The following is a 25,184-nucleotide window of genomic DNA, read 5'->3' as shown; positions in this document are numbered from 1 at the left end:
ATTCAATGCATGGCAGCAGCAGAGCAGTAGAAACCACGAGCCTGGTGTGCCAAAGGAACTCAAGCAATTTAAAGTGCAAAGGAAACCCTCCCCTTTGGTGCAGGTCTCTGCTCTCAGGGGTCCCACAGACAAGCAAACAGAGCAGACTGGTTTACACTTGTCATTAACTTGCCATTTAATGAACTTTTCAGTCTTTAACCATCCTGGTGCTTGTACTTGTGCATTGACAGAAGTAGAATCACATCTCACAGCAGCAAACAGAGTTTTGCAAATGAACCTAATCCTTTCAGAGCTCTCAGCACATGGACACACATTTTCTTGCTGGCCAGTGGTTTGGTTTTATACCTGAATTCTCAGGCAACTCAGAATCCTGGTAGGAAATTTCATGCTGCACAAAGCTGCTTATCAGCATCAAAAGAACTGAATTAAGATGGTTGGGAGAGATAAAAAAAAATCAAGTAATGCTTATGTTCCACTAAAGGAGCATAGGAGGTGGGTTTGCTTTTCAACTTCAGGAGAAACTGTTCCCCCTTTCCTGGCCCCTTTGAAGGGCACCCGAGTCCCAAAGGCTGTGCAGGAATCACTTGGCTGTTTGTACACAAAGAAGTGCCAGGGAAAGTTTCTAGCAGCAATCAGCAGCTCCTGCAGGATCCTCGGCACAGGAGCATTAATAAACATTAAAGAGGAGCGTAAGCTCGGCATCTTTCTAATTAAGAGTGGAAGAGCCTGGCAGATGAGGTCAGTGCCCAGATGGGGTTGAAGGGCAGTGTAAGCATGAGAGAATAAATTCAACGTAAAGGTCATCTATATGGATTAAATGATCTGAACAGTCAATTCCAGAGCCATCTTCTGCAATTAATATTTAATTAAAAATAGAAACACTATAAAGTTTAACTTTTAACCAGCAAAATTATTTCATGTCCCATAAAACCTTTAAATACGAGACCTTTAAATGCATCCTCTCTGTCCCCTGTACAGAGCAGGCTGCTGTGGCTGAGAAAGGGCATTCCAAGGGCAGCAGCCTCTGCACCTGTAAAACACTGCCAATCTGTTCCCAGCGACCAGAGACAGCATTTAACAGCTGAAGGGTCCTTTCCTTTTCACTCCGTTTCTAATCAGGTGTTCACCCAAACACATAATGAATTGAAGGACTGCATTGAGCCGTGGCCAGCAGCAGCACTTCCACATTTCAGAGGGGAAGGGGATGAGAAGAGGCACTTGGGGGTGGTTCAGGGGCAATCTGAGATCTCCAGGGCAGCCAGGCCCTCCCCAGGAGCTGCAAACCAGCCCAGCAGCTCCCAGAGCCAGGGGTACTTTGCACTTTGCAGATCTCCCTGGACCTCTCCTGAAAGTGCCTCCAGCACTTGTTTAGTGTGATTTGAAATGTTCTGTCTCCTCTGACTTTGCTGGCCCAGAACTAGGCCACCAAGAAGTCACCAGAGGAATATTTGTTCTTCAGCACTCAGTCCTTTGTAACCTACTTCTGAGTGTTTAACCTACACCACCAGAAAGGAGCTGGAAAAGGAGGTTCAGGCTCATCATGTGAATTCTCACCTTTGGAGAAGGCAAGAAAAAGTCACTTTGTTTCTACAAGGTCCTTTCAGGGGGCTGAAGTTGGAGAAATGTAGGTCTCCAAACAGGTTCCCAACTCTGCCACCCATTTCCTGCTTGCTTTTCCAAATGCTCACACTCTCCAAGCTTCAGTGCCCTGGAAGTGGAGATAATACTGACTTGTTTTCATATGAGCTGGAGATATTCCCTACAGTGCTATGAAAATAAGAAGTAATCCAGTTCAAAGACTTGTTTTTGCTTCCCTCAAAGTCAACCATAAAATTCCATCTGCTTCAGTAGTGCAGGATCAATGAGTTTTTCTCTAAATGTTTGATAGAGATTCCTCCCTTTATCCTTGGGACTTGGGGTCCTCCTGTTTATTCTTACTTATTAGAGGAGATTTGTCGTCGTTGTCAAGGGTACAGAGGTGTGAGTGCAGGATCTGATTGCCTGAGCTCTGTGCCTCCCTCCCTGCTTTGGATCAGCATTCCTGGGAGCCGTGACCTTCCCCAGTCAGACTCTCCAGTTCACCCACAGCTTTGCTCAGGGCCGCTTCTCAGAGGAGCCTTTGCCACGGCAGTGGTTATTCCCTGGCTTTGGAAAGCTGCTGTTAAACCTCTCTGAAGCTGCAGCAGCAGCCTGGGTAATCCTCTGTGGAAGAAGGCAGAATCCTCCACTCACGGGAGCATCCATCCATCCATCCATCCATCCATCCATCCATCCATCCATCAGGAGTGGGAGCAGGCAGGGAAAGGCAATCAGCTTTCCTGACTCTAATAAGGCAGCACAATTAATCTCTTCACTTCTTACCCAACCCCTGCTGCATATATAAATTAAATCAGCAGCCATATATATAGAGATATTTATACACACACACAGGTGTATGAAATACCCCCTGCCTTGAATGGCTCTTGCAGCCTGGAGATAGAAGGGAAGAGGTGAAACTGCTGAAAATCTCAGAAAACAGCACATTCTCCTTCATTCCTCCTGTGACCCAGGGATGAGTCCCATGCAATCACATGCATGTAAGAAAAAAAAAAACCCTTTTGAAGTCTCTCATATTTTTGTTACTAATTCTGGTTTGCAAACAACTGCCTGGTGTTATCCTGAAATATGTCAGAGCTGTTAAATGCTTGTATAAATAATAAATGGGAGGGCTTGTACCAGGACTAAGGTCTCTCTGCATCAAGACATAGACAGTGTTATGTTTTATTAATAACAATTTGAAACGCACAGTGAAGTAGGGAAATGGCCGCTGGGCCAGGATTTTAAAGCCCTGGTTCACAACCAGCCCAGCCCAGAGGGTTCTCTGCGTGATCCTCACGCCCTGAACCCCTCCCTGAGGTGGGGAAGGTGCAATCCCTCCGTGGGGAGCAGCACCACCATGGTGCCAACCCCTCTGCTGGGCTTTGCCACCTGTGCCAGGGCGTTGGCCTGACTGGCACTCCTGCCCCAGCTCGGTGTTCTGATTCTGCAGAACCGAGCGAGGTTGCTGCCTCTGAAATACCAACTTCCCATTTTATCTCTAGGACAGCTGTAAGAATCATCCTTGATTTCTACCCGTGGGTAATTGTGCTACAGTTATGGAAAACAGCAGTGTGTCGTGGAAGTGCGTGCGGTGGTTATTTCAGCAGAAATAGCCTCGTGCATTTCTAAAAAAGCATTTCCAGCCCCTTTACGCACAATAGGCAGTGACAGACGGAGCCCGATTTACATAAAACCACACAAGCCTCGAGTTCTTTTCAAGCCAGGCTCCGAAAGAGCCCCAGAGCAGCAGCAGGGGCAGCGCCCAGCCGGGATGGGTGTGTGACACCGGCAGGTCCTGCCAGGGCAGGCTCCTGCCCCTCTGCCCCTCACGGGCGACTCCTGAGCCCACAGCCCTGCCCAGATGGGCACAAGAACAGTCAGGGTCCTTGAACCAGCAGCGACAGCATGGCCCGCCTGGTCCAGCAGTCCAGGACACCCGGAGGTTTTATTTTTTTTGGTTGGTTGTGGTTTGGTTTGGTTTTTGGAGGTTTTTTGTTTGTTTGTTTGTTTGTGTTTTTTGGTTTTGGTTTTGTTTTTTTGGTTGTTTTTTTTTTGTGTTTTTTTTTTTTTCTTTTTGCAACTTCAGAATTCACAGATTCCCTCCCACACGACAGATCTGCAGCAGAGCAGGTGGAGGAGCAGATTTTAGAGCTTAGGAAGGTTCTGGGATTGTCCTGCCAAGCTGCCTGGCACACAGGGGGGCATCTCCACATGCACAGAGCTGCAGCAGAGGCAGCTCCGGGGTGCTCCCAGCCAGGCACCCCCAGCACCCAGCAAAGCACCCTCGGCACAAATGTGACTTAGAGCAGCACCGAGGCCAAACCCTGAGCCCTGCTGCACATCCCTCCCCTCTCCCTGTAAATCTCAGCACCTCCTGTGGCTGTGAAATAGCAGCTGCCAGACAATTCATGAATATAAATGCACTTCGAAAATTGCCCAGCTGAAGGCCAGCCCTTACTTCTCTACAGAGTTTGTTATGTGTGAAAAATCCCTGAAAGTCAAAGTAGTCCATTTACTTGCCCAGAGAACCTTACAGGAGTCTACATCTGAAACAGCAGTGAACTAACACCTTATGAATATTAAATATTAAAATTAAACAACTTCTTCTGCCCTGGTGTAAACTGGAGAAGTGAAACATCAAAGCAGCCTCCAGGGAATGGATTTTGTTGACATTTTACTTTGATTAAAAAAAGTGGTATTTGTTAAGCCACACCTAATGTTGAAATACCAGCAAGTACAGAGGCAGAGAACGTTACACTGGCATGCAAAAGGAAAAGAAAACGTGGAAAGAAAAAGTCTCACAGAGATTTGAGCTTGGTCTAACTTGGCCCCAGCCCTGCCCTTCGGTGGAGCTCACTCAGGTGAGACCCTGTGCTGCACCTGAGCCCCAGCACAGGCTCCTGCTCCAAAGGGAAACCTGCAGCTCCTGCAGCCCCTGCAGGGGTGAGGGGCTCTGTCCCTGCAGCTCCTGCAGCTCCTGCAGCCCCTGCAGGGGAGAGGGGCTCTGTCCCTGCAGCTCCTGCAGCTCCTGCAGCCCCTGCAGGGGTGAGGGGCTCTGTCCCTGCAGCCCCTGCAGCTCCTGCAGCCCCTGCAGGGGTGAGGGGCTCTGTCTGAGCCCCCCAGCGGGGCTGCAGGACAGACCCCCCTGCTCACGCTCTGGTCTCTGCAGGACAGACCCCCCTGCAGGACAGACCCCCCTGCTCACGCTCTGGTTTCCAGCCCAGCCAAACAGGTGGCTCGGGAGGAAGGAGGGGATATTAAATTAAGCTCAGGTGAACCTTCTGGGGAAATTCAAGGGAACTTAATTGCAGAGCATTTGCTTTTACCTATTTCTCCCTTTTTATTTGGTGAATGCTTATGAGCAAACTCCGTGTTTAATGAGGAGGAAAGCACTGATGAAAAGATACTTTCTTTTTAACATCTTTAATCTGAATTCCTGCTGGCGCTGCACATTTTCCCAATAGAATGCTTACAGGTGATGAGGTTGTCCTGCAATTTTTTACTGATTACACCGCAGACTAAATCAGATACAGGAGATAGATGTATGGCTATATACCTCTGTATGGATAAAAACTTGCAGATAAACACAAAACTCAGCAAGCAGAGCCTCGATTCCTCTGTGATTTCAGAGGACAAATGTGCAATGTACACAGATTTATTGCAGCAGGAAGAGAGGGGCCTTGCTTCCAGGGGCACTGATCACCTGACATCCTTGCTGGGACTCTGGATTTGTCAGGGCACGTGGAGGTGTCCCTCCAGCAGGGCTGGGATGGATCACGGCTCTCCCTGAGCTGGAGCTGTGTTCTGAGCAGGGAATTGCTGCCACCTTGGCAGTGGCACTGGGGAGGAGCAGCCCCTCCTGTGGCAGAGTGTCCTGGCCAGGGGCTGCTAATGAATGCTGGGGCCTTTCATCTGCAGGCTTCTGCTTTAAATCTAAACAGGAATCATCTGAAATCTTGGTGCAGCGTGAAAGTCACCCTCTCCTGACAGGAACTGGCTGTGAGAGAAACACATCTCAGGGTTGTGTGCGAGCCATGAGCAGCCAGGTAACCCCAGCAGCTGATATCAGCACTGATAAATATAGACACCTCTTATATAAGAAGGGACAGTCAGGTCACTGACTTTTTAGGAAGATGTTCTCATTGATTTCCAATAGGAAATTCTGATCTTAAATGCTGTATAAAATGGCCTTTTGATATTATTAATGCCATGAACTGAATAATACGAATGCTTAATCTAAGTGTAAATAATGATTGTGGAAAGAGTGACTGGACAGTGTCAGTGCAAAGAGCAGAGTCCCTCAGACAAAGAGCAGGAGGCAGCTCTGGGGATCAGGGCAGGCAAGGCTTGCTCCTCAGTTTTGGGTGAGACTGGAGGAGAACAGAGCTGCCCAAGGCCACAGAGAGAGCCCCGAGTGCCACCCCCAGAGCCTCTCCCTTCACCAATCCAGGGCTCCTGTGCCAAGAAATCTCCGGGCAGAAGGGAAGAGGCAGGAATGGGGATCTGCCGGGGGGCTAAACCCCCTGCTAGGAATGACAGGTGAAGGACAAACACGTCAAGTTTATCAAGTGAATAGATATTAAAATAAAAGGATTTGGGAGCACTGTCATGATCTCAGTGCTTACATCAGGCACAGGCTGTGCAGATCTTCACATTACAGTTACTGGGAGGAAAACAAACTGGATTACCAGGGCTTAGTGCTTAAGCAGTCTGTTCCAGCAGCAAGGCAAGGAACTTTGGCTGCTCTGGCATTACAGATGAGATTTAGACAGGACAGAGAAAAGACAAGGATCAGACTGTTTTCCTGTTCAAAGCACAACCATTATACTAAATAAATAAAACAAAAATCACAAAACCTTCCCAGCTCGTACCCAGAAATTCCAGCAAGGCTGGAGGTACGTGAGCTCTGAGAAGTCAGCCCGAGTTTCAGCCTCATTTTCCTGCCAGGATATCAAACCTGCCACTCTCACTGGTGGGCAGGGGAGCTCTGCCTCTCTTTTCAGGGGACAGAGTTCCTACAGGAAATAAAATTATTAAGCACAATGATGGGAATAAGGCTCATTTTACTGGAAAAACTCTGGTTCCATTAAAGCCTGAACCCACCCATTCATTTTAACAGGAAATGATTTCATTTTAAAAATAAAAACAGCAAGAAAATTTTGCTCCCAGGAGAGCAGCAGTCGGGATGCACTGCCCGGGTTCCTGCAGCAGCCAGAACCAAGCCCAGGGCATCATAAAGGTTGGAAAAGACCTCGAAATCCAACCTTTTAGGGACAAACACCTGTAGCTGCACAAATGTTGGATCCAAGCCCCCCGTACGGGATGATTTTTAGGGCCCCTTCCAGCCCAAACCATTCTGGGATTCTGGGATTCTATCCTGGACTTCAGCAGCTCCTCAGTTTGGGGAAGGATGTCTCCTGTTCTCTTCCCATCTTCCTCAAAATGAGGAAAAGGTGATTCCCCTAAGAACTGCTCAAATGGGAGATATTTTTAGAAGGCATTTTTGATCTAGCACTGGATAAAAGAGGGTTTAGACTTGCAGGGGCTTAACTGCCCCGGGATACAAAAGGCACAAAATGTGCCGAAATCAGAGGAAATCCGTGCTGAATCCGGCAGCTTAAAGCTCAGCCGCTGCTTTTCCCAAACCAGGAGCAGTGGGAAATCTGCTCTGTTTCCCACTTATTCCCATCAGTCTCCTCTCCCGGGTAGGAAGCCACAGGACAAGAGGAAACAGCCTCGGGTTGAGCCCGGGGCGGTTCAGGTGGGATATCAGGGAAAATTCCTTCAGGGTTGCCAAGCACTGGCAGGGCTGCCCAGGGCAGGGTGGGCTCTCCATGCCTGAAGTGTTGGAATCGTGTGGATGTGGCCCTGGAGGAGAGGGCCAGTGCTGGACACGGGTGCTGCTGCTGGGGCACCTCACTGCCCTCTCCAGCCTTGCCCACCCCGGCCTGTTCTGTGAGAAATCCCCCAAACAGCCAGAGAAACAAACCCCTGGCAGCCAGCTCTCCCCGAGGCCTGGCCAGCCTGGCAGGGACTCCTGCTGGCTTGTGCCACTCTGTGGGGGCTCAGAGCTGTCACAAACCCGCAGGGACAGGGACAGGAGCCCCTGTGCCCGCCAGGACAGAAATCCCTGGCGTGGGGAAGGTGCCCAGCTCCTGCAGGGCACGCTGCCAGGCACCTGCATCCTGGCACCCCTCCTTCCTCCACAGCAAAGGCAACAAGAAAAAAAGCCTGCTGCAGACCTGGGCTCCTGGCTGTTTGTTTTAGGGGTTTTGTGCTTTGCTTTGACCTTGGGAAACGAGGCTGCTGCCCACCAGTGCCAGGGTAGATCCCAGGGCAGGGATCTGCAGTGGCTGGTGCCTGCAGGGAGGATGGGCACCCCGAAACTGCCAGGGCAGGAATTCCCAGCAGGTGTTTGGTGGAGGCAGGGAGGCAGACTCGGCATCCCCAGCAGGGGGAAAGCTCAGGACAGCTCAGGAGTGCTCAGGAATGCTCAGGAGTGCTCAGGAGTGCTCAGGAATGCTCAGGAGTGCTCAGGAGTGCTCAGGACAGCTCAGGAGTGCTCAGGAATGCTCAGGAATGCTCAGGACAGCTCAGGAATGCTCAGGAGTGCTCAGGAATGCTCAGGACAGCTCAGGAGTGCTCAGGAATGCTCAGGAGTGCTCAGGAATGCTCAGGAATGCTCAGGAGTGCTCAGGACAGCTCAGGAGTGCTCAGGAATGCTCAGGAATGCTCAGGACAGCTCAGGAATGCTCAGGAGTGCTCAGGAGTGCTCAGGAATGCTCAGGACAGCTCAGGACAGCTCAGGAATGCTCAGGAGTGCTCAGGAATGCTCAGGACAGCTCAGGAGTGCTCAGGAATGCTCAGGAGTGCTCAGGAGTGCTCAGGAGTGCTCAGGACAGCTCAGGAATGCTCAGGAGTGCTCAGGAGTGCTCAGGACAGCTCAGGAGTGCTCAGGAATGCTCAGGACAGCTCAGGACAGCTCAGGAGTGCTCAGGAATGCTCAGGACAGCTCAGGAGTGCTCAGGACAGCTCAGGAGTGCTCAGGAATGCTCAGGAATGCTCAGGACAGCTCAGGAATGCTCAGGACAGCTCAGGAGTGCTCAGGAATGCTCAGGAATGCTCAGGACAGCTCAGGAGTGCTCAGGACAGCTCAGGACAGCTCAGGAATGCTCAGGACAGCTCAGGAATGCTCAGGAATGCTCAGGAGTGCTCAGGACAGCTCAGGACAGCTCAGGAGTGCTCAGGAATGCTCAGGAATGCTCAGGACAGCTCAGGACAGCTCAGGAGTGCTCAGGAATGCTCAGGAATGCTCAGGACAGCTCAGGACAGCTCAGGACAGCTCAGGAATGCTCAGGAATGCTCAGGAATGCTCAGGAGTGCTCAGGAATGCTCAGGAATGCTCAGGAGTGCTCAGGACAGCTCAGGAATGCTCAGGAATGCTCAGGAATGCTCACCCTCCTCCTGGGACATCTGGGAGAAAAGAAAGGCCGAGGGGGGAAAGGGGAAATTCTTCACAGCAGACGTGGCAGTGAAGGAACAGATGATGGTTTGAATCTGAGGCTGTGCAAGTAATGATGAAAAATCTGCTAGGACAGGAAGGGAATTAGAAAATAAAACCTGCTGACAGGGAAGCTGTGAATCTCCCAACTGTACACGCCGTGGTGGGGAGGGCCAGGCAGGGGATTTAGGACTAGACAAAAGATTTACTGGTGGAAGCTGCAAAATGGTAATTTCACCGTGTAGTCATGGCACCAGAAAACAAACCAGACAGCTGAGTGATTCGTTTTCTTATCAAATACTTATGAATGTGCATAAAAATCTGGCTGCTGGAATGCAGGAATACAAGGCACAGGGCCTGAGGTACCCAGAGACTCAAGAAGCATCGTTCAGCTGGGTCCTGAGAGCCCCAGTGATTTATTCTGATCATCTGCTCCCGTTCATGCAGCTCTCACACACGTAGAGAAACAAAGCAGGCCTTGATTTTGGTGAGTGTCCCTTCGTGTACTAATTATTTTTATTAGCAACTTAATTCTCAGCACAAGCTGCCTGCTTTCCCATCTGGGAGAAACACACTGGTGAGGCCGAAAGTGCAGCAGCAGCTTTGGGAGTGCCACCCCAGGAGAGGGGCCTGGGGCACGGCTGTGACCTGCAGGGACCAGGGGCACCCGGGGGCACCCAGGGGGCAACCAGGGGGCACCCAGGGACATCCTGTGTGGCACACTGGGCACCCCCTGTGACACACTGGGCACCCCCTGTGACACACTGGGCACCTCCTGGCACACAGAGGGCACACAGGGCACGCTCTGTGGCACACAGGGCACCCCCTGGCACACAGGCACACCCCCTGGCACACAGGGCACCCCCTGGCACACACAGGGCACCCCCTGGCACACAGAGGGCACACAGGGCACCCCCTGGCACACAGAGGGCACACAGGGCACGCTCTGTGGCACACAGGGCACCCCCTGGCACACAGGCACACCCCCTGGCACACAGAGGGCACACAGGGACATCCCCTGGCACACAGGGCACCCCCTGGCACACAGGGCACCCCCTGGCACACAGAGGGCACACAGGGCACCCCCTGGCACACAGGGACACCCCCTGGCACACAGGGACATCCCCTGGCACACAGGGCACCCCCTGGCACACAGAGGGCACACAGGGCACCCCCTGGCACACAGGGACACCCCCTGGCACACAGGGCACCCCCTGGCACACAGGGCACCCCCTGGCTCAGAGTTCCTCCCCTGGCAGGGCAGCAGAGCCCCGGCACTGCCCTGCAGGGCTGGGTGGGTGTGCCCTGGGTGCTGCTGGCTGCTCCCAAAGGGAATTTGGGGATTTGGCACTCCGGCAGCTCGTGACAGGAAGAGCTCAGGTGACACCGTCCATCACGGGCAAACTCCGACAGCTGCGCCTGAGTTTTGCTGAGAGTGATAAAACACTCCAAGGAAGAAGAAAATAACAGGGACTTCCAGGCAGGGCTATTTTTCTTCTTGATTTTCTTTCTATTTGAAAGAAAAATCCTGTTAAGTCTGAGGTGGCTTTAATCAAATACAGACAAAGGAAATGGAACTATTCACAAACCAGCCTCTATTCTTGATTGGCTTTGTTACTTTCACTTAAAAAGTTTGTGGTTTCAATTGTTTTGTTTCCTAACTAAAATCCAAAACATTTCAGGTGAAACTGACAGGTGTGAGCATGGTCCTTTAGTCCATGTTTGAAAAAACTCTGAAACAAAATAAAACTGGGAAGGGAAGGGAAGGGAAGGGAAGGGAAGGGAAGGGAAGGGAAGGGAAGGGAAGGGAAGGGAAGGGAAGGGAAGGGAAGGGAAGGGAAGGGAAGGGAAGGGAAGGGAAGGGAAGGGAAGGGAAGGGATAGCTCTGCTCCTCCTCCCTGCTGCTCCCAGGGGGAACAGGAGCCAATCCTGGGCTCATTCAGAGCATTTGGCTTCCCCCTGAACAGAAAGATTTGCTGATTTGGCCGCCACACTCTTCTGAGGATGAACTTCCTATGGAGTGTGGTGTTCCATGGAATCCCTGCAGCACAGCACGAGCAGCCCCTGCCCCTGGCTGTGCCTTGCCAGGGGAGAGGCTCAGCACTGCCCACAGACTGTCCCTGCTGCCCTCACAGGGCTCTGACAGACACCCAGGACCCCCAGCTGCTCCCCCACCCTGGCAGCATCTGCAGCATCCTCTGGGGTTCCACTGAAGGGCAGCACCTCCAAATCTGCCCGATCTCAGTGATATCCTGGGCACACGGAGCCAGCCCGCCGGGAGCAGCCCGTGTTTGAGTTTCTGGATTGACAGGTGGCCCATTATTAACGGGATTTGTCCCTTCTCTCCAGCCTGCACGCAGAGTTCCTGCAGCTTCACTGCAGCGGGATGCTCCTGCAGCCCTCCTGTCCCTGCAGTGCAGGCCTGGCCAGTGAATTCTCAGTTCCTTTTCTCTGTTACCATCTGATGACAAATGTCCCATTACCAGGATCACTTTCCCTTGGAAAGGACAGAAGTAAATATTCAGGGAATGTGAAGACCTTGGATTGCATTTTACATCTCGGGAAAGGGAAACTTTAATCAGCTCTGTGCCAAACCAACTGAATTTTCTTGAGCCTGGAATGCAGTGAGTTCCAATATCACTGTTTAGAGAAATCCTGGTCAGGGACCTGGTCAGGGACAGAGGGACAAAGATTTTGTCCCTCTCTGATCAACCCTCAGAAAGGCTGCAGAAACCTGACAAAAGATCCAGGCATTGCGTGGCTTTTCTCTGCATTATAATTGCATTTCTTCTCTCTCTATATTATTTATTATATATTCAGCTTCCAGTGCATCTTCTGGCCTGTACAGAGAAGCCTGGACGTGGAATACTCTGTTACAAATACTCCATTACAACTCACTCCCTTTTCTTCCAGTCACTCCTTCAACTTCTTTGAAACTGATTCCAAGTTCAACTTTTCCAGAGTCTGAAGCTTTCAAAAAGCCAATTCTTAAAAAGCTAATTAGTTCCCCATAGGCTTTTTTTTTTTTGACTCAGTAAATATTTCTGAGATTGCTTTTTGTATAATCAGTGTTAGCAGCTCATTAAAATGCACAGTATGTGGATCATTTGGAATGTGACATGGCTCAGCATGGACACTCAAGCTGCTTAAAAAGACAGAAAAGAAAAAGATGAGGCTAAAATGAAAGCAAAAACCCAGCATTTCCTTTAAGCTGACACCACAGTTAAGGATTTAAGACAGGGCAGGGAGTCTTCAGCCCTGCTATTAGGAGAAAAGTCTAATTGCTCAATGCACTGCCTGCCCTCTCCAGCCTGCATGTTCTCCAAAAAGATTCCTTAGATTCCTTTTACAGAGAGTTAAGATAAAAAAAAAAAAAAAAAAAAAAAGGATTCTCTGAGCAGGTAATTGTGTAAGGTTTTCACTCTGAGTAATATGAGGATTCTTCTTGAATTAATAATGAATGAGGTAATTTAAAAGGCCTTTAGTGTGTGCAGCCAGAAATAAATAATGCCTTAATCTGGGACATTTTATTTTCCATTAAAACAAACACTTTTTAAAAAGTGGGCATTACTGAGCAGCACTCAGCTGCTCTCATGCCAGATGCCTGGATCAGATGGACAGTAATACTCAGGACGTTTTCCTCACATTTCGAGCATGGTGGCTGTGCAAGACAGGGAGGCTGCAAGTGTTGCTTTGGGTCACAAGGAGAAATTCCAGCTGGAGGAATGCCAGGTGCTGCTCCCTGGAACCCCAGGATGGTGGGCTGGGCTGGGAAGGGCCCTGCCCGAGCTGCTGACCCCAGAGCTGGCCCTGCAGCCTGCCCTGACCTGGGTAAAGCAGAGAAACAAACTCCAGATCAGCCCCTCACCAACTGGGGAAAAACATAAATAAACCCCAAATCAGCCCCTCACTGACTGGGGAAAAATAAACCCCAAATAAATAAATAAACCACACATCAGTCCCTCACTGACCTGGGGTAAAACATAAACAAACCCCAAATCAGTCCCTCACTGACTGGGGTAAAACATAAATAAACCAAAAGATTGATTCTGCATGGAAGTAAAGCCCGCTTTTTCTCTGAAGAGCTGTTGGATCAACAGTTCAGCATTCCTTTTTTCCCTGTTTTGGCTGTCCCCAGAGCAGGGCTGCAGGGCACAGGCCCCTCAGGGAGCAGGATCTCACTCTCCCTCTGCCACCCCTCCTGCAGAGCTCTCTGATGAGATTTCTTCCCCTGCTCCCTTCAGTGAATGGTGATAGGGAACACTTGATTAGGAGCCTTTCATCATTTTAGGACTAGGGGCTTTAGCTTTCTGACCTACTTTTCTTGCCAATGAAATTCCATTTTTAGCTTCAACTCGAGGCCTGAATGTTACCCAAATTCAGACCATCTGTTTTAACTGCCTACAGGCTGAGAAGTTGATCCAAGCCCGGAGGAATAAATGGAAGCAGTGTGCTAATACATGAAGTATTCTCCACCCTTTGCGTGTTAAATAACCTCCTTCGTTTATTCCCGCGTCCTCACAAACACTCCTGTTCCCCTGGGCAGGGCCTGCTGCTGTTGGAAGGAATGTTCCTGCCACCAGCTGCTCTCAGGACTATTGGAAATGCAGGCAAACCCAGTGGGCAGAAATGCTGATGTGTGACTCCAGTTCAGGAGGATGAATGATTTCTTTATTAGAACTATGCTAGAATCCATTCATATGCTATTTAAAGGGGATACTAAAACTACAAACCTGCTTTTCTAACTACCAAATATAACTCCCAACTCGTGACCCTCTCTGAGAGTCCAGCCACAGGTGGGCTGGATTGGGTTGGATTGGATTGGGTTGGGTTGGATTGGATTGGATTGGATTGGATTGGGTTGGATTGGATTGGGTTGGGTTGGATTGGGTTGGATTGGGTTGGATTGGGTTGGATTGGATTGGGTTGGATTGGGTTGGGTTGGATTGGATTGGATTGGGTTGGGTTGGATTGGATTGGGTTGGATTGGATTGGATTGGATTGGGTTGGATTGGATTGGATTGGATTGGATTGGATTGGATTGGATTGGGTTGGGTTGGATTGGGTTGGGTTGGGTTGGATTGGGTTGGATTGGATTGGATTGGATTGGGTTGGATTGGGTTGGATTGGATTGGATTGGATTGGATTGGGTTGGGTTGGATTGGGTTGGGTTGGGTTGGGTTGGGTTGGGTTGGATTGGATTGGATTGGATTGGGTTGGATTGGATTGGATTGGATTGGATTGGGTTGGGTTGGATTGGGTTGGATTGGGTTGGGTTGGATTGGGTTGGATTGGATTGGATTGGATTGGATTGGAATGGATTGGATTGGATTGGGTTGGGTTGGATTGGATTGGGTTGGATTGGATTGGATTGGATTGGATTGGGTTGGGTTGGATTGGCCACCAGGCCCAAACAATTCTCACCAGAATCCAACCAAGCAATCACCCCAGGTAAACAATTCTCCACACACATTCCACATGGGAAAACAAGGAGCAGAAATAGAAATTGTTTTCTCTTTCTTCCCTCTGTGCTGCTCTATGAAAAATCCTGAGAGAGAGAAGGATGTGCTGCCACACAGGTCAGCTTTCTGTACAGCTGGAGCAATGAGCAACCCAAACTGGCTCCCAGTTCAGCTCTCCCTTGATTTGGCTCTGCTGGTACAGGGCTGGTACAGGCTACCCTGGGAAATCCATCAGGGAACAACCTGCCTCTCTTCCTGATGCTCACCATTACAGAAGCAACAGAACTTGCTTCTCCTCAGAGGAGGACAATTTTAAACACATCTCTGCCCTTTTATCACACAAAACTCAGTAAGAAATACAAATTTATAACCAGAACAATATCAAAAAGGCAACTTTACCTGGAAAATCCCTCCTAAGCAACTGCTGACCACAGCTTTGCTAAAAATCAAAGTGAATCCAAGTGCTGAAGATAAGCTGCTGCTGCTGCTAGAGCTGATAGGCATCTCCAGCCCTCATCCCTCACAGCTTGGCTCAGGGTCGGAATTGCAGCAGAATTTCTAGAGCATCCATGAAAACATCACCAAATGAATTATGCCGGGGGAAAAGAAAACAGAAGTGTGAAACCATGCCAGATCTCGCAGTTGAATACCCAGCTGGGAAGTGCCCAGCTCCAAACAAGGCAGAAAATAAGTATATTTAATGTAAAAGAATCCTAGCATGAAATAGGCTCTGTACTTCCCTGGCCACGGCTGATTTGCTGTTCAAGGCTGTCATTTGACAGCCTGTTTGCAGATTCTCTTGCTTCAAACCATCGTGGCTCTGTTTACAGCCCAGCCTTGCAGGAGGCACCAGGGGCCCCCACGTGTGCCCAAACCACTGTGTGCTCCTGGGATTCTCCAGAACGCAGCTGGACACCTCTGGAGGCACTGGAGGTGGGGAGGATGGGGCTCTGAGCAGCCTGAGGCAGTGGGAAATGTCCCTGCTCACTGCAGGCAATAAATGGCTTTTTAAAGTCCCTTCCAGCCCAAAGCTTTCGGTGGCAGAGCAGCACAGGTGAGCTCTGGGGGCTCCTTCCAGCAGGGGGATGAGGAATGCTGAATGAAACCCTAAACCAAAGATGCAGGTACCCCTGGCACAGCTGTTGATTCCCTGCTCTTTCTCCATGGAGAGGAACGAGCAGTGCTTGCTTCTGTTCCCCTTGGATTATTGGAAGTGACACAATCATTAGTTCACTGGGGGCTCAAAGCAACATCAGCAAGATTACCTCAGACTTGCACCTATGAAATGGAGGGGCAGAGCTGTCAGGTGCAATGTTCACAGTCTGGCAATGCCACTGAAACCTCCGAGCTGAATTCTGGCCATTTTCCTCTCCTTTGTGTGAACACAACGCTGCCGAGTGAATGGAGTACAGAAAGGGATCTCTTGCACCTGGAAAGCTACGTGCTAATTCCATGCTTCATTCCAGCTCTTGCACAATCATGGTCCATTGTGCAGTACAGGATGAGATTATCCTGGCCCTATTGTCCTAAAAGCAGACCCTTACGGGCTGGAGCAAAATCTCCTTTTGCCTCTCCTGTCCCGGGCAAAAGGTTGGAGAGGTAAAGCAGCTCCCCAAGAGCTGTTAGTGCCGTGTGAGGCACAAATTCTGACCCAGGGAGAGCCTGGTGTCTGCTCCCAGCCCCAGCAGCCGTTCCAGCTTCCCTGGCTGTGAGAAGCACACGGATTTGCACCCTGGGCAGCCAGTGTCCCCTGACCTCCCAAACACTGACAGAGCTCGGCCTGACTGCGGGGTGGATGAACCACTGTCCCCTGTGCTGGCCCCGGGACCTCCCCCAGGCCACCGGGGACCCCGGGACCCTCTGGGGGCTGCTCCGAGGGGCTGAACACCCCCAGGGGCAGGGGAGGAGGGCTGGGGCTGCTCTGCCCAAGGACAGCTCTGCCGGTGAGCAGGAAGGTGCTGTCCCCCCACACTGCTCCTGGGGGACCCCAGAGCGGCTGGAATCAGTCAGGGGAGAGCTGGGCGTGCTCACCTGGAGGCGAGAAGGCTCCGGCGAGAGCTCAGAGCCCTCCCCCTGCCCAGAGGAGCCCACGGAGGGTATGATGGCACCACGGAGCCTGATGGCACTTCATACCCAGCAGCCGCTGCCAGCTCTCTCTGTGCCCCGTCCAGCAGGAGAAGCTGCGCCAAGGAAAGGCTGCAGGGAAGGAGCATCCTCTGCGAGGCTCAGGGGGCCAGCACGGCGCTGCCACCGCGCCTGCCGATGTCCCCGCGCCAGGAGCTGTCCCCGCTGCTCTCCTGCCCGCTCGCAGGATGCTGCAGAGAGCAGCAGGACCAGCAGAGAGCCGCGAGCGCTATTTTTAGTGAGCCGTTTGATGAGCTCCTCAGCACCTTATTTATTGCTGTCTCCAGCTGGGGACCTGAGCAGCGCCCAGACACCTCTGTGGCTAAAACCGGGCTGGGAGCTGTGACCTCTGTTTGATGACACCTCTGTGCTGGCAGGCAGAAAAACAACAGCACATTATGCTGTCAAGACTAATAGCTGCTAATTAGGGTGAGTGACATACGACCCCTTTTCTAGCCAAAGAACACAGAAGTCACATGAGAAATAACAGAAAAATAAAATTGAAGTTCTGCATGCAGTGTTTTCCAGTCTAAAGAGAGACCACTTAGAAGTCAATTTCTGATTTGCTTCCCCTCTTTAGGGATTTTTTTGCCTGTGCAGGGATTTAGTTGAAGTTTATGTTGTGTGTACAGTGGATCAGTCTGGGCGTTCAGAGTGTTCCCTTGGCAGGAAATGGAACTGAGGGACAGCAGGAGTGGAAAGGGGGACAAACCCAAGCTGTGCCTTTGGGAACACGGGATGCACCTGTGTGGGGGCTCTGGAGCTCCTGCCAGCGTGCAGGGAGCACCGAAGGGATGTGGCAGCTCCCCTGACACTGGCACACCTTCCCCAGGTGCGTGCATCTCACCTGGCACAGCCAGGGAGCACAGCAAGGAGCCCTGGAATGTTCCAGCTTGGAAGGACCTTAAATCTCAGCTCCTGGGGCAGCTCCTGGGGCAGCTCCTGGGGCAGCTCCTGCCCTGGGGCAGCTCCTGGGGCAGCTCCTGCCCTGCAGCACCCAGCACCCCCCAGCCAAACAAAGGAGGGATTCATGGCCAGCTCCTCAGTGGGGAGCCAGGCACAGGAAGGGGCAAGGATTAACTGCAGGTCACCCCAAACCCCCCAGAACTCACAGCTCCTGTTGTGTCCACGCAGCTCAGACACCCCTCGGCCCCTCTGCATGGTGATCATCACCCAGCTCCTCCACCTTCTCGCTGCTCTAATGAGATTATTGATGAATTGCTTAAAGTGCACTTTCTGTAGAAGTTTTTTAGATGACAAGTTGCCTTTCACTAAATAAATTAATGGGAAAGTTGAGTTCTCTCATTCCAGTCTGGGGAAAAGAAGTTTTTGGTTTGAAGTGTCTAATTAGCACTAACTGAAATCCAATAGCTGAGTTTATTTGGCACTGTACCTGACCTAAACATGCCAGGGGGCCATTAGTACCTTGTGGTAGCATCAGGACAGAAATAGTCTCTCCAGCAATTAATATTGCAGGAGCTGTGGATGTCAATAGAGGAGCAGAAGCAGCTTCAGGGCTCGTCCCAAGGCCTGGCAAAGTCAAAGGGAGGCTCTCAGTCAGCGCAGGGGGACGGACACCGAGCTCTGGCTGGCTCTGCCTCTGATAAACAAAGCCGAGGCGTTCCCAAACCTCAGGGTGACATTTGCACCCCACAGGTCAGCCCAGTGAGGCCACAGAAGATGCCCCCCAGTGCCTGATGTCCCAGGCAGCCGATCCCCAGAGGAGGGATCCAGGAGAATCCTCCAGGGAGAGCTGCAGTGGGCCCAGTGTCACCAGTGCCAGCTGCTGTCCCCAGGCACTGCAGAGCTCCTCGGGGCAGCTCCTCTCCCAGGAGTTCTGCAAATGAAGCTCTCCATCTCCCCACAAAACCCTTCCTGCCCCAAGGCTTTGATCTTTCCTGGAGGTGTTTTAAAGCACCTTCTCTGAAGTGCCCAGTAATGAGGTAACTCTCAGTCTGCATGTGAGAGCAAAACTCCCTGAGACAGACTGCGAGCCAGACACTTATTATTATACTCTCTGCCAATGCACAGAAGGGCTTTTGCTCCGTGCTCCAGGTCACTGAGATCATGTTTGAGGCATATGATTAATTTTCAGCCTTATTGTGTTAAGGGCCAGCAGGAGAAGAGTGAGATTTTTTTTTTTTTTTTTGAGCAGTGTTAAATGAGGTAGAAGAACTTGTCACTTAGCAAGAGCTTTGAAATGATCTTTGCATAAAGCAGCAGCTAAAAAGTTAATAGACATGAAGAGCAATCTATTGATTTGAGGTGTTCTGAGGGGTTTTGGTGTGGGTGAAGGCAGGAGAAGGATTCTGCTGGGGATAAATAAACCTTGGCTCATGGTGCCTGGAGCATTTGACATGCAAGGAGTCCTGCTCTTGTTCAGCCCCTCATGCCAACAAGTTCTTGCATGGGGACAAGAAGTTCAGCTGAGAAAAAAGGTGTTTTGAAATGTTTGTTTTTCCTCTTGGGTGTAAATTATTCTTAGCTCAACTCTTTTCCCCTCAAAGCTCTTTGTTGGTCATAGACTGACATCAGATGTAAAAATAAAGCCTCAATTGAAATAAATCATTTCTCTTTTCAACATTTTCTGCACCAAGCACCAGAACACCTCAAAGATAACCACAGAAATCCCTAATACTGTCTGATAGCAACCAGGGGCTTGTCTAGATTTCCATTTTCAGTTCTCAGATTTTCTCCAGAGCAGAGGGGCTCCAGCCCTCAGAGCATCTCCATGGCCTCCTCTGCACTTGCTCCAGCAGCTCCACATGCTCTTTATGCAACACAAATTACAGCAGAAGATTGTTGGGTCCAACGCAGTGCAGAGCTTTGTATGAATATTTTTCAGCTGGTCTCATATCCCTGAGAATTCACCTTTTACTGAAGGCAGACTTTGAACAACCCCCAAATTTCTGACTGTGCAGATGGCAGGGAAACTGCTGGCGTTTGAAATGGAAGTGTAAATCAGTCCTCATTTGCACCTGGAGACCAGGGAATGAAAATATATGAGAGCCTGCTCCCCAGCAGATGCAGAGTTTGAAGTTTGCTGGAGCTCGTCTGCCTGGAGAGGCGGGCGCAGAGGAGTGAGGGCGTGAACTCAGCCAGCCAGCAGCGTCCTGAGCAGCACTTCTGCTCTGCACAGGGGTCCTGCTGTGTCAGCTGAGATGCCAGGCAGGGCAGGGTGGCCGTGGCCAGCCCAGGGTGGCTGTGGCCAGCCCAGGGTGGTTGTGACTAGCCCAGGATGGCTGTGGCTAGCCCAGGGTGGCCGTGGCTAGCCCAGGATGATTGTGGCCAGCCCAGGGTGGCTGTGGCCAGCCCAAGATGGCTGTGGCCAGCCCAGGATGATTGTGACTAGCCCAGGGTGGCTGTGGCCAGCCCAGGATGGTTGTGGCCAGCCCAGGGTGGTTGTGGCCAGCCCAGGGTGGTTGTGACTAGCCCAGGGTGGCTGTGGCCAGCCCAGGGTGGTTGTGGCCAGCCCAGGATGGTTGTGGCCAGCCCAGGATGATTGTGGCCAGCCCAGGGTGGTTGTGGCCAGCCCAGGGTGGCTGTGGCCAGCCCAGGGTGGTTGTGGCCAGCCCAGGGTGGCCATGGCCAGCCCAGGGTGGCTGTGGCTAGCCCAGGATGGCTGTGGCCAGCCCAGGATGGCTGTGGCCAGCCCAGGATGATTGTGACTAGCCCAGGATGGCTGTGGCCAGCCCAGGATGATTGTGACTAGCCCAGGGTGGCTGTGGCCAGCCCAGGGTGGTTGTGGCTAGCCCAGGATGGCTGTGGCCAGCCCAGGGTGGTTGTGGCCAGCCCAGGGTGGCTGTGGCCAGCCCAGGGTGGTTGTGGCCAGGCCAGGATGGCTGTGGCCAGCCCAGGATGATTGTGACTAGCCCAGGGTGGCTGTGGCCAGCCCAGGGTGTCTGTGGCCAGCCCAGGGTGGCTGTGGCCAGCCCAAGATGGTTGTGGCCAGCCCAGGGTGGCTGTGGCCAGCCCAAGATGGTTGTGGCCAGCCCAGGGTGGCTGTGGCTAGCCCAGGGTGGCTGTGGCCAGCCCAGGGTGGCCGTGGCCAGCTCAGGGTGGTTGTGGCCAGCCCAGGATGGTTGTGGCCAGCCCAGGGTGGCTGTGGCCAGCCCAGGGTGGTTGTGGCCAGCCCAGGGTGGCCGTGGCCAGCCCAGGGTGGCTGTGGCCAGCCCAGGATGATTGTGACTAGCCCAGGGTGGTTGTGGCCAGCCCAGGGTGGTTGTGGCCAGCCCAAGATGGTTGTGGCCAGCCCAGGGTGGCTGTGGCTAGCCCAGGGTGGCTGTGGCCAGCCCAGGATGATTGTGACTAGCCCAGGGTGGCTGTGGCCAGCCCAGGGTGGCTGTGGCTAGCCCAGGATGGTTGTGGCCAGCCCAGGATGGTTGTGACTAGCCCAGGGTGGCTGTGGCCAGCCCAGGGTGGTTGTGGCCAGCCCAGGGTGTCTGTGGCCAGCCCAAGCAGCCATGGCCAGCCCAGGATGGTTGTGGCCAGCCCAGGGTGGCTGTGGCTAGCCCAGGGTGGCTGTGGCTAGCCCAGGATGGTTGTGGCCAGCCCAGGATGGTTGTGGCCAGCCCAGGGTGGCTGTGGCTAGCCCAGGGTGGCTGTGGCTAGCCCAGGGTGGCCGTGGCCAGCCCAGGGTGGTTGTGGCCAGCCCAGGGTGGCTGTGGCCAGCCCAGGATGATTGTGACTAGCCCAGGGTGGCTGTGGCCAGCCCAGGGTGGTTGTGGCCAGCCCAGGGTGGCCCTGGCCAGCCCAAGCAGCCCTGGCCAGCCCAGGATGGTTGTGGCCAGCCCAGGGTGGCTGTGGCTAGCCCAGGGTGGCTGTGGCTAGCCCAGGATGGTTGTGGCCAGCCCAGGATGGTTGTGGCCAGCCCAGGGTGTCTGTGGCCAGCCCAGGGTGGCCGTGGCCAGCCCAGGGTGGTTGTGGCCAGCCCAGGGTGTCTGTGGCCAGCCCAGGGTGGCCGTGGCCAGCCCAGGGTGGTTGTGGCCAGCCCAGGGTGTCTGTGGCCAGCCCAGGATGGTTGTGGCCAGCCCAGGGTGTCTGTGGCCAGCCCAGGGTGGCCGTGGCCAGCCCAGGGTGGCTGTGGCCAGCCCAGGGTGGCTGTGGCTAGCCCAGGATGGTTGTGGCCAGCCCAGGATGGTTGTGACTAGCCCAGGGTGGCTGTGGCCAGCCCAGGGTGGCTGTGGCTAGCCCAGGATGGTTGTGGCCAGCCCAGGATGGTTGTGACTAGCCCAGGATGGCTGTGGCTAGCCCAGGGTGGCTGTGGCCAGCCCAGGGTGTCTGTGGCCAGCCCAGGGTGGCTGTGGCAAGCCCAAGATGGTTGTGGCCAGCCCAGGGTGGCCGTGGCCAGCCCAGGGTGGTTGTGGCCAGCCCAGGGTGTCTGTGGCCAGCCCAGGATGGTTGTGGCCAGCCCAGGGTGTCTGTGGCCAGCCCAGGGTGGCCGTGGCCAGCCCAGGGTGGTTGTGGCCAGCCCAGGGTGTCTGTGGCCAGCCCAGGATGGTTGTGGCCAGCCCAGGGTGTCTGTGGCCAGCCCAGGGTGGCCGTGGCCAGCCCAGGGTGGCTGTGGCCAGCCCAGGGTGGCTGTGGCTAGCCCAGGATGGTTGTGGCCAGCCCAGGATGGTTGTGACTAGCCCAGGGTGGCTGTGGCCAGCCCAGGGTGGCTGTGGCTAGCCCAGGGTGGCTGTGGCTAGCCCAGGATGGTTGTGGCCAGCCCAGGATGGTTGTGACTAGCCCAGGGTGGCTGTGGCTAGCCCAGGATGGTTGTGGCCAGCCCAGGATGGTTGTGACTAGCCCAGGGTGGTTGTGGCCAGCCCAGGGTGGCTGTGGCCAGCCCAGGGTGGTTGTGGCCAGCCCAGGGTGGTTGTGGCCAGCCCAGGGTGGCCCTGGCCAGCCCAAGCAGCCCTGGCCAGCCCAGGGTGGCAGCAGCAGCCCCAGGAGCTGTCCCTGGCAGGGGGCTCTGAGCCGGTGCCACCCCAGGGACCTGCCCAGGGCCCCTCCGGGGCTCGGGCTCTGAAGGAGGGGCCTCCTCTGTGTTTGTGCCCGCAGCTATGGTGACATGGTGCCCAAGACCATCGCGGGGAAGATCTTTGGCTCCATCTGCTCGCTCAGCGGGGTGCTGGTCATCGCCCTGCCCGTGCCCGTCATCGTCTCCAACTTCAGCCGCATCTACCACCAGAACCAGCGCGCCGACAAGCGCCGGGCGCAGAAGGTGAGTGACCCCCGCCTGCCCGGCCCCTCCTGGGCCACCTCCCACCCCCGCAGCCCGGGCAGGTCCTGCTCAGCCCCTGCACGCTCAGGTAATCCCTCAGAACCAGCCCCAAACCAGTCCCACGCCCTGGCCAAGAGCTGCCAACGCCCCCAGGGCTCTGGGGAAGGGGCACGGGACAGACCGTGGAATTCACAATGCCCTCTGAACACAGAGAGGCTTGGCTTTCTCAGGATTTCTCCTGAGAGAAGCTCTGAGAGAAGCAGAGAAAAGAGAATCAGAACGATTCTTATCTCATTTGCTGCTCCTGTTTGGCCCATGTGGAATGTGGTCTGGAGGTTGTGTACCTGAGGTGATGGCTTGACTGGATTCTGGTGATGGTGTTTGGATTCAGGGAGCAACTGGATCCACGAGTGACTCAGCAGAGAGTTGGGGTTTTCTAGTTAGTGATAGTTCTAGTTAGTGTAATAGAGTTATAGTATAATATGGTATAATGAAGTAATTAATTAGCCTTCTGAAATCATTGGAGTTCAGAGCTCATTCCTCCCAGGCATTGGGGGTCGCTTTCACCATAGACAAACCCCCCCAGCCCCAAGCACAGCACAGACAACACAAAGGAAATGCCCAAACTCCCACCCTGCAACTGACACTGATGGAAACCCACTGCCCAGAACAAGGGGGGGACTGAACTGCCAGTCCCCCCAAAACAAAACACACACCCCAAAATGGGACAAAAGATGCCACAGTGATTCCTGCCTGGCTTTTCTCCCGGACTTGTGGTCTGAAAAACCACTGCTGTCAGATTTCAGCTGCAGACCCCCCTACACGTGTTCTAGTGTTCCAGTGGCATCCAGCTCTGAGCCATTTCACACCAGGTTAATGTGCAAACCTCACACACAACTGGACGGACTCTTGTACAAAATTCTCCTATTATATGTTGTAAAATTACACCCAGATGATAACTTCATTTCTAGCACAAGGACAATAAACTCGCATGATCCCACCAAACTGGAACCCTGGCTGACCCAAAGTCCGACCAGGATAATTTCTACATCCTGCCTTGGAAGCAGAGTGTGCCCCCATGGACATGCTCCAGCTCAGTCCTCACTCCTGCACAGCTGTGCCGGAGTATTTTTGGCATCAGGAGCAACAGGGCTGTTATTACTCACCTTTCCCACACAGTTGTCTGAAGCACATAGATAGCTGTGTGCACATAAACCCTGAAATCGTCCCCAGGAGCTGTTTATCCTCCTGCCTGCTTCGCTCCTTGTTGTCTCTCTGTAGTTTCAAATCCACCCATCCAGCAACATGCACTTATCAGCACACATACCCCTCAAAGTGTGACTGCAACACTGGGAATACACAAAAGCCCCTGGAAATGTGAAGGGATTACTGAATATTCCAAATTCTGAACAGTTTTTGCCAGTGGAAGCTCACTGAGTCACTAAGAGAGTGTAACAGATTTGCTAGATCTCTATTTCAATCTGCTAAATTACACCACAGCCAGAATCAGGTTTTTACAACAACTGCAAACCAAAGGCCTGAGGTTCTTTTTCTCCCTATGGAATGCTGTCTGCCAGAAATTCAAGACTCAGGGGACCTGATGGAGAACAGTAGTAGAAAAATGTGTTATTTCTGCTTCAGGCAAGCATCTGGGCTGTGCCTGCTTCTTGCATCTCAGGGAGCTGACAGCAGAGAGCTCAGATACAAGACCTACAAAACCACAAAATTTGGCAGTCAAAACACAAAAGGGGAGTAGCAGAGAGAGAGAATTGTGCAGGAATCAGCTGCAGCCTCAGCAAGTCACTGCTGGGTGTACAAACCCTGCCTGAGGTTTGACACGGCACACTGAGGCAGGGGAGGTGCTTTGTGTGTGATCTGATCACACACAACAGAGCAGAGACAAAAGAAGGGTCCAGGTAAAGGTAAAAGGACACAGGTATGGCAAAGGCCACTCTGTGCCGTGCTCTGCTCTCTAGCAGCTGGCAGTGGGATCCAGGGTGGATCAGAGCTTTCATTCAGTGAATTTCAGCCGTTGCAGAGTGAGTTTTCTACAGGGAGGCTGCACCCAGGTGCGAGGATTTGGGATTTCACCTGGCACAGGAACAGGGGAGGTGTCAAGGCATGGGAAGGACAGGGAGGCTCAGGGAGAGGTTTAAGGGGACAGTGCCCAACAGCCCATTTCAAGAACTGAAGACTTTGAAAGAAAGCTCTTGTTCTGCTGCAGCAGCACCAAAACAGAGACAGAAGCTGCTCCACAGCCCAGGCACAGAGCAATGGGCCAGGCAAGAGCCCGGGTCACAGCCAGAGAGGC

General features: G+C 52.9%; 1 protein-coding gene across 2 annotated transcripts in view; it reads left to right on the top strand.

Annotated features, from left to right (window-relative positions):
* The window catches only part of KCND3 (potassium voltage-gated channel subfamily D member 3), a 105,221-nt gene that overhangs the window by 57,052 nt on the left and 22,985 nt on the right, over nucleotides 1–25,184 (top strand). For both annotated transcript variants that reach the window (XM_053963860.1, XM_053963859.1), the window contains exon 3: nucleotides 22,711–22,873. In XM_053963860.1, coding sequence (XP_053819835.1) covers nucleotides 22,711–22,873 — 163 coding nt within the window. The remainder of the gene's footprint in view (nucleotides 1–22,710; nucleotides 22,874–25,184) is intronic.

This window comes from Vidua chalybeata, chromosome 24 (genome assembly GCF_026979565.1).
Source record: "Vidua chalybeata isolate OUT-0048 chromosome 24, bVidCha1 merged haplotype, whole genome shotgun sequence".
NCBI lineage: Eukaryota > Metazoa > Chordata > Aves > Passeriformes > Viduidae > Vidua > Vidua chalybeata.
The sequence above is the reverse complement of the archived record's forward strand: the minus strand, read 5'-3'. Positions and strand labels throughout refer to the sequence as shown.